At 34.7% G+C, this 9,769-nt stretch overlaps 1 protein-coding gene across 2 annotated transcripts in view; it reads right to left on the bottom strand.

Moving 5' to 3' along the window:
• Positions 1-4,354: 4,354 nt before the first annotated feature.
• The window catches only part of LOC115415858 (CD109 antigen-like), a 40,887-nt gene continuing 35,472 nt past the window's right edge, over positions 4,355-9,769 (bottom strand). For both annotated transcript variants that reach the window (XM_030129520.1, XM_030129521.1), the window contains exons 27-33: positions 9,222-9,412; positions 8,601-8,756; positions 8,131-8,196; positions 7,046-7,179; positions 6,343-6,499; positions 6,154-6,256; positions 4,355-5,386 (exon numbers count right to left, since the gene is read on the bottom strand). In XM_030129520.1, coding sequence (XP_029985380.1) covers positions 5,169-5,386; positions 6,154-6,256; positions 6,343-6,499; positions 7,046-7,179; positions 8,131-8,196; positions 8,601-8,756; positions 9,222-9,412 — 1,025 coding nt within the window. In that variant the 3' untranslated portion in view covers positions 4,355-5,168. The remainder of the gene's footprint in view (positions 5,387-6,153; positions 6,257-6,342; positions 6,500-7,045; positions 7,180-8,130; positions 8,197-8,600; positions 8,757-9,221; positions 9,413-9,769) is intronic.

The raw sequence follows: 9,769 nt of genomic DNA, 5'->3' as shown, positions 1-9,769 counted from the left end.
CAGAGAGAACCCATGAACCAATCAGAAACTCGAATAAATCAGTATCAAAACAAATTTGCAAAAATGAACAAAAAGGAAATAAAAAAAAGAAGAATAAAACAGGCAAACTGAACCAAAGCAACAGATCAATAAAACAAAGAAAATCAATTTGAAAAATAAGCAAAAAGAACAAAATATGACGCAAAATGGATGAAAATGAAAAAACAGAAATTAAACCCATGGATTTGGATCAATAAGAGTGGATGGACACACTGAGATTATGTATATTAATAATAAAATTAACAAGAAGAAAACAAAAAAAAAATGTAAAAAAAAAAAAAAAAAAAAAAAAAAAGTGGAAAAAAAATAAGCAAAAATGAACTAGAATGAAGTTAAAAAAAAAAAAAAGTCAACAAACTGAACGAAAACGACAAAATGAGTAAAATGAATAAAAATTCACAAAAAATAAAATGAATAAAATAATAAATAACATGGAAAAAAACAAATAAACAATGGGGAAAAATAAGCAAAAATGAAGTAAAAATAAATAAATGAATGAATAAAGGAAACAAACTGAACGAAAACAAATAAGTAAAATGAATAAAAATGAACAAAAACAAATAAAATTAGCAAAACAATAAATAATATGGATAAATAAAGCAAGAAAATGAACAAAAACAACCAAAGTGACAATAAAATGAAAAAAATCTATTTTAAAAAAATAAACAAAAAGAACAAAATATGAAACAAAAATGGATGAAATTGAAGATTGGTCTGAATGTGGAACCTGAACTAACAGAGCTTTAAATCCAGTTCGTACATGTTCAATCGGAGGAGGTTCTCTGCGTCACTTTGTCCTATAGTTCGTCTGTTCTTATCGTACACAGTCTGGTTGTAATATCTGTCGCAGAACCGTTGACTCCTGTTACGTAACGCATCGACAACAGAAACTCGCGTAAATCCGTGTCGACTCCAGGTGGAGGTGAATCGGTCTGAGCCGCAGGATTCAGCAGCGCTTCGAACATGTTTAGGTTCTGCGTCCACATTCTGTCAGATTCACTGCATTCTTGGATCCAAGTAAAAGAACGTCTGCGCAGCGTTCGTGCAAACGTCACTCCGGCTCGTAAATGTAGAACAAAAGCACGAAAAACAAACAAAAAAAAAACTAAAGGAAGCATCATCGAACACAAGTTACAGAAAAAGAACAAACTCCAGGTTCAGATTCACTTTGACCCTGAAAGCATCAGCTGATCTGAACCGTTCAACACCTGCTGATCCACTGATCGGAACCAGGCCGGATCCCGGACGAGCCCCCACATTCTACAACAACACTGATTTGGATTAATGACTGTGGATGGACACACTGGGCTTCTGTTTATATAATAAAACGGACAAGAACAAAACATAAAAATGACAAAAAATACTAATAATGTGGCAAAAAAGAAGCAGAATGAAGTAAAAAAAAAAAAAAAAAAAGAATAAAAGGCAACAAACTGAACAAAAACAACAAAGTAATTAGAATGAATAAATATTAACAAAAACAAATAAAATTAACAAAATAATAAATAATATGGGAAAAACAAATAAACAAATAATGTGGGGAAAAAAATAAGCAAAAAGGAACAAGAATGAAGTAAAATAAATGAATGAATGAATGAATGAATAAATAAATGAAACAAATGGAACAAGTAAAAAAAGCAAAATGAATAAAAATGAACAAAATAATGGAGAAAACATGGAGAAATTAAGCAAGAAAATGAACAAAAACAGAAAAAGTAATCAATAAAATGAAGAAAATCTATTTAAAAAAAATAAGCAAAAAGAATAAAATATGAAACAAAAATGGATGAAATTGAAAAAAAAATATTAACACACACACACACACACAGACCCGTTACTGTTGCATTGTGGGTCCAGCTCCATCTGAGTCTCATTAACATCACCAGTTTCATGTGAAAACGCTGTAAAAAGTTTCCTGTTGTTCCTTTGTCGTCATGGAAACGCAGAGGACGGTTCATGGAGCAACACTGACCCCTACTGGAGGACCAGGGAACAGACCAGGGTCAGTTTAAACCAGACCCAGACCCAGACCCAGACCCAGACCCAGAACCCCTTAAACTCACACATATGGATCTGTACAAACTTACAGATTCAACTTTAATGTCATTTATCAACATTTATTAGAATATTATTGCATTTGTTTTCAGTGTAAATCCTGTATTTTCTATATTTAACTCCCTGATCAAACAGATGTTCATTAAAACTCAGTAAATTCAAAGGTTCTTCTGTCAAAAACAGAAAAAAATGAAGAAAAAGTGACATTTTCAGGCAAATCTACCATTAACTGAACACAAAAACAAACACATACAACCTTATTTTGTTCATTTATTTATTAATTTTGTTCATTTTTATGGATTTTTTTTCTTTTTATTCATTTTTCTTCCATTTGTGGTTTATTTTGTTCATGTTACTTAGTTTGTTGTTTTATTCTCATATACTGTATTCTGTTAAATTTAGTGATGACTGACTGTTTTTGCTCATTTTGTTGCTAAATTTATTCCTTTCAACTTCATTTTAGTCCATTTTTGTGTGTTATTTATTAGTTTGTACATTTTTATTTATTTTTTCATCATTTACAACTTTATTTTGCTCATGACACTTTCATTTTTTAGTTCTTTTGTTTTTTTTATTGATTTCTTTGGCTGTTTTTGTTCATTTTGTTGCTTATTTTATTCTTTTTCACTTCATTTTAGGAATTTTTTTTAGACATTATATATTATTTCATGAAAAAAAAATATTAATTTGTTGCTGTTCATTTTATTTACTATTGAATATAATCCCAGTGTGTCCATCCACTGTCGCTGATCCAACTCCATGTGTTTGTCTGATTTTCTTCATTTTTTTCGTCATTTTCCTTCTTTTTCATGTTGTTATTCATTTTGTTTTGTTTTCTACATTTTCTTTTGCCCATTTCATAACTTTCCTTCAGTTTTGTTCAGTTTGTGACAACTCCACCGGTTTTACTGGTGAATCAATGTTGTCGAAGATGACGGTGTTTCCACGGTAACTACGGAGCCTCTGAACATCCAAAGTTTTTTCGTTTTCAGATGAATGAAAATGTTCAAATGTGTTGAAAACCACACCTTCACTCATGTGGATGAAGTGTTTTAATAATGAAATAGGTTTAATAAAGTCTGAGATTCATAAAAGTACTGGAATAGAGTAGGAATGAGTACAAGTACACATGCTGAGTACTGGAATCAGTGCATCCCTAACTGATATAATTCCTATCGGTAATAGATAGGAAGTGAAAGGTCAAACGAAGGTCAATTATATCTGTAAGTATGTTGTTGGACTACAGGAGCCTGGGTCCTACTTTTATGCAGTATATTTAAAAATAAAAATCAGACCAATGGTCCTGGAGCTTAGCGTCCAAATTCAAAGCTTTGGGAAATGTATCCAGATCCATTTCTTCTCCCCCAGTTCTGTGTATTTATTCTATTACAGAAATAGTCCATGTTTTGCTCATATTCAATCAGATCTGTAAAAAATTCAAATTCACACTTGATATCATTGATACTGATTTATTGGATCAATCCACTTCCTATCTGTTAGAATGGGAACATTTTTCAAAGTCGCACCAAATCCAGAATCAGATCCGGATCAACATAATTCAGTCCCTGGTGTTGACATCCTCATACAGAAGCTGTAGACCAAGTTTGAAGTCAATCGGAACTGTAGTTTCGGAGAAGAAGACGATTGAAAGTTTTGTAACAGACGACAACAGCGTTCGGCCTGTCAGCCGGTAAACGAAAAAACATTTTTTGGGGTTTTTTTTTTAGCATCAAAAAATATGTTCCCATTATTTCCATTTAAAGGGTTAAAATACGACCATTTTGGAGTATTTGGTATTTTTGTTTATGGTTCAAATTGATGAGATTTAAAAAAAAAAAAAAGAAAGAAAAAGTTTAAAACAAACTGCGAACTTGTTGACATTACTACAGCTCTGTGCAGCGTCAGACCTGATACCTGATACTAGTGATGGAATCAGTGCATCCTGAATAGATACAACTCCCTCCAACGGGAGGTACTGGGATCACTTTGCTTTGTGTGTTTGTTTGTGTGTTTGTGTGTTTGTTTGTTCTCATCTTTAGTGTAAAACTCTTCCACCCATCTTTCCCAAATCTTCCCCACAGATAGGCCTAGGCCCTGGGACCAACCCAGTCCATTTTGAATTCATAACAAATTTAAAACGACTCCGATTCTCCTCCAGTTGGATCCACCTGTAGCTTAGAACAGTCTCTTGTATGTGGAACTAAACTGTCCACATCCACTGTGGAATGTGGACTCTGTGGACATTTACACTGAACACTGAAAATCCCATTTCCCACACATTTAAAACTAGAACTCAACTAATATGGATGTGAATTGAATCTAATTGGACAGACACATGACTGGGACCAGATTCAACTTTGTACCAAATATCGTTCCGCTCTGTTTCTGTTCCGTTACGCTCTGCTGACTTTTGTTATTTTTTATTACCATGTTTGACCACAAGTTTTCTGCTGTATGGAACAACCTGGAAACTGCTGAATCTAAACAGAAACAGTGGGTCCACACATGCACACCGTTCAGGGTGAAGGAGGAAGTCTGCCTTCTCTGAACACTTGTTTAACAAAGTAATTTATATCGCAATACGTTTAATTTAAATCTACTTGGAATTGAGTAAAATGAACTGATGATGTTAAGTCTGATGATTATACAAAGAAACTGACATGGCAACAAATTTTTAGTTAAATTAACTTGGCATTTAGTGTGTTGTTCTTAAAATAACAATTCCATTCAAATCAAGCATTTCAGTTTAATCCACTCAACTTTTCATTACTCATTATTGAAATTTTTGAAGGTAACGAGTTTACCTCAGATTTTTTAAGTAAACTCAGCTTAATCTGGAGTTCGTAGACATTCTTGGAAGGAGCATGTCTACAATGTCCAGATTTCATACAAATATTTTTGCATATGACTGTGCCAAACCCAAACACGTTCATTCCACTTTACAGTTTAGTCCAAAAGTGTCAGAATCCAACTGGAACGCAGATAAAACCACTAAATCACAGATCATTTGTACACTACAGTTAAACATGATGGAAGTGCAGCCGTGGTCACATGACTCCACCTGTGTGCTCTGTTCACAGACAGAGGGCGATGAAGAGGAGGAGGAGCAGCGGGGGGGCGGAGCCTGCCGACAGGCGCGCGTCTGCCGTCAGCTGGTGGTCGTAGTAGTCGTAGTAGTCGTAGTAGTCGTCTCCTCCGCTGCAGCGGCTGCAGTCTCCGTGGTCGCTGCAGTAGTAACAGGTGGTCATGTCCTTCCTCCAATCAGACGAGTAGGACGACACAGCACGACGCGCTGGAAACACACGACATACCTCATATGGGCTACGTTTGTATTGAATTATGTTTTTAAATGATTATGTTTTTACCCAATTATGTTTGTATATGATTGTTTTTATCTATGTTTTTATCTGATTATGTATTTTATCTAATTATGTTTTTAACTGATTGTTTTTAAATAATTAAGTTTTTATCTAATTATGTTTTTATCTGATTATGTTTTTTTATCTAATTGTTTTTAAATGATTGTTTTTAAATAATTAAGTTTTTATCTAATTATATTTTTATCTGATTATGTTTTTTTATCTAATTGTTTTTAAATGATTGTTTTTAAATAATTAAGTTTTCATCTAATTATGTTTTTAAATGATTGTTTTTAAATAATTAAGTTTTTTATCTAATTATGTTTTTATCTGATTATGTTTTTTATCTAATTGTTTTTAAATGATTGTTTTTAAATAATTAAGTTTTCATCTAATTATGTTTTTAAATGATTGTTTTTAAATAATTAATTTTTTTTATCTAATTATGTTTTTATCTGATTATGTTTTTTATCTAATTATATTTTATATGATTATGTTTCTATATGATTATGTTTTAAACTAATTATTTTTTTTTTTATCTGATTATGATTTTAAATGATTATGTTTTTATCTAAATATGTTTTCATCTCATTATGTTTTTATCTTTTTTTATGAAGACTCAAAAAGTTGAAAATGTAACATGTCAAATCCACAGATGTGTGACTCCAGTACTTGGTTCTGGTTCTGGTTCTGCTCTTACTTGGTTCATAATAATCATAAATGATGACCGCCGCCTCCTGGACTTTGCCGACTTTAAACTCCAGCACCGTGTGCATCATGATGCACATGTGGTCCGTCGTCACCTGGAAAAAACACACAGAACACCTGTGAGTTCTGAGTCCAGACGTTGGTTCTGGTGGTTCTGGCGGTTCAGGGGGGTGGGACTTACGGAGTCCAGGTAGAGGATGACCTTCCCCGGCTGCGTCTCCACCTTCCTCACACCCTGTTCCAACATGTGTTTGTGGTCGGACAGTCTGAAGCCGCTCAGAAGCCCCACCTCCATGATGGCCATCCCTGTGGCATCCAGGCCCAGACCCTGGACCAGACTACATGGACCACATGGGAAAAACCAGGTCAGAGACTACATGGACCACATGGGAAAAACCAGGTCAGAGACTACATGGACACACCACAGAAAAAGTATAAAGCACCACAAAATGGATGTGAATTCAATGAGAAGTTCAGTTTTTTCCTCTTTTTTTCTGTGGTCGCTTCCAGTCTTTAAATGCATCATTTCCGTGGTTGTTTTCAGTCTTTAAATGCATCATTTCCGTGGTTGTTTTCAGTCTTTAAATGCATCATTTCCGTGGTTGTTTTCAGTCTTTAAATGCATCATTTCCGTGGTTGTTCTCAGTCTTTAAATGCATAATTTCCGTGGTTGTTTTCAGTCTTTAAATGCATCATTTCCGTGGTTGTTTTCAGTCTTTAAATGCATCATTTCCGTGGTTGTTTTCAGTCTTTAAATGCATCATTTCCGTGGTCGTTCCCAGTCTTTAAATGTGTCATTTCAGTGTCTACTCAGTCTCAGACGTTGTCCTCGTGCCTTTCAGAAGTTAATACTGGATTCAGACGAGGTTTGGACTCAGACCCACCTGGTGCAGATGTACAGAAGAACCGCATCGTTTGAGTCGAACACTTCGAGGTGCAACTCGAACGCCTCGTCTGGGTGGGTGTGGCGCTTCCTCCTCATTGGCTCTTCGTCTCTGATGTTGTAAAATACGATCACCTGACACACAAACATAGACATCATTAAAAAAAACAAAAGATGGACGTCATTGACTCATTCATGGTCTCTGATGTTCAGGCCCAGTGTCCACCATGTCCACCATGTCCACCATGTCCACCATGTCCCTCTGATCTGAGCTGAAACACAAACTTATTTCTGTTGTCGATGTTGAACCACCACCTGTTTCATCCTGGACACTACAGTGAACCCGTACAGACCTGGAACTACTTCTGTGGACACTAACACATGTTCCTCCAAATGGAACCTTTTCCTCAGTCATTTATCACCATTTATTATTTTAGGATTCTCTACATTTCACATGTTTCAGTGTAAATCCTGTGTTTTCTTGTATTTAATTCACTGATCATGTACATGTTCATTAAAACTCAGTAAATTCAAAAGTTATTTAATCAAAACAGAGAAACTGAAGAAAAAGTGACTTTTTCAGCAAAAATAGGTGAACAGAAAGTGTCTCCAACCATTGTCACGATGTACCTGATCAGTACATTAAATATACTAAATATATATGAAATATATCAAATATATATCAAACATGCAAAATATATATTAAATATACAGCATATATTAAATATGCAAAATATGTATTAAATATACTACATATATATATTACATATGTATTCATTATATACTGATCATGTGATGTTATGGCATCATAAAAAGATCACCTGATAAGTTATAATAAACCCCGCCCACATCCACTAACAGTATCATAATAAACCCCGCCCACATCCACTAACAGTATCATAATAAACCCCGCCCACATCCACTAACAGTATCATAATAAACAACAAGAAACGAACAAAAAAGAGAGAAAGTTCACAATACTGAACAAAATTATTAAAAATGAAATGATATTGCAATATTTTGTAAAACTACGTGTCTTTATGACATCAAAACATTGTGTCCATTTTTCCCATGATGCTTTGGTACCTGAACCATGGCGATGCCCTGACCTTCGGCCTTCAGCGTCAGATTTAGTTCATCTTCAGCTTCAATCTGGAAAACAGACGATGACGATGGAAAACATAGAAATATAAACATATATACATGTATAACAGCAGAATAGAGTAAAACTAGAGTAAAGTTTCTGACAGTTACTGGTAAATTTCCTGTAATTTTTTTTTTTCAATTAAATGTGAGATTCGAGATGAAAGAGGTGTAAATTTGAGATTATAGCTTATATAAATGTCGCAGAAAACTAAACTTCTGAAACTAAACCAACAAAATTCTCTGAGATCGAAGACAGAAAAAATTTTCCAACCAAACATTATTTCTGGGGTTTTTTTTGCCTTACGCTGTAAACCTGTAGTTTAACGTTTTTCCGACTGCGCTGTAAACTCTGGTTGGCTCCGCCCTGTTTTAGCGGTGGGTTGGGTGTAAACTGTGGTAACCATGGTTACCTGCTGTGTCTGGTGGAGCAGCAGGTTGTTCTGGTGGATGTGGAAGAAGGCCACGGTCGAGAAGTCGTCCTCTTTGACGTTGATTCTGATGTTGGTTTCAAACGATGGTTTTTCTGATAAGAAGGTGGATAAAGCCTGAAGAGCAACCACAGTGTCCTGGAAAAACAGAGAGCACAAGGACCATGAGGACCACGAAGACCATAAAGACCACTAAGACCACAAGGACCATGAGGATCACTAAGACCATGAAGAATGCAAAGACCACAAAGACAACAAGGACCATGAAGACTATGAAGACCACAAACACCACAAAGACCAACAAGACCACAAACACCATGAAGACCACTAAGACCATGAAGACCACAATGATTTCTTTCTACTTTTTTATTTCGTATCATTTCAATCCTGTGGTTAGTTTTTGTAAATTTTGGGTAAAGAACATTACATTTCCTAAATTTATTGTGATACATTTTATTGTACAGTGTCATCTTTTAAGAAACTGAATAATACTCATCATGTTCTGTGTTTAATTGGACTTCATATTAGTAGTTTAGTTTTAGTTAAAAGTATTTCCACCTGTTTTTCGGACTAAACGTTGGTTATATTTGTATTTATTCGTACCTGTGTGGATCCGTATCCTCCGAAGCCGTTCCTCTGTTTACTGAGCCACTTCATCAGTTCCACTGCTTCCACCATCCGCCCCAGTGCATGATGGGACAGGAGGACGTACGCCGCCAGCTCGATGTCCCCGGAGCGAGGTTGCCATGACGACGACACGCCGCTGCTCGGCGACGACCACATCGGGACACCATCTGTCACAAAAAAACACGGATTAGAAACTGAGGTCAAGTGGACCTTTAACAAAAAAAAATACAGCAATAAATATATAATATGATGTAATCAATCACATAATTGATTATTTTAGCGTCATAATGGATACACTGGTCATCTGTGGATTTATTCCCAACAAAACTGTTTTGTTAATTACCTTATTCATGTTTCATTTTGGGTAAAATATTGTACATTTTGGTGATTATTTGTTTATTGCTATTTTTTTTAAATAATAGTTTGGCTTTTATATTTTTTTATTATTATTTCAATTCTGTTTCTTTTTTTAATGTTTATTCTCCATTTTGTTCATTGTTTTATTAGTTTTTCATTTTCATCCA

Source organism: Sphaeramia orbicularis, unplaced genomic scaffold, assembly GCF_902148855.1.
Source record: "Sphaeramia orbicularis unplaced genomic scaffold, fSphaOr1.1, whole genome shotgun sequence".
In the NCBI taxonomy this organism is placed as follows: domain Eukaryota; kingdom Metazoa; phylum Chordata; class Actinopteri; order Kurtiformes; family Apogonidae; genus Sphaeramia; species Sphaeramia orbicularis.
Note: the sequence above shows the minus strand (reverse complement) of the source record. Positions and strands in the feature narration are given on the sequence as shown.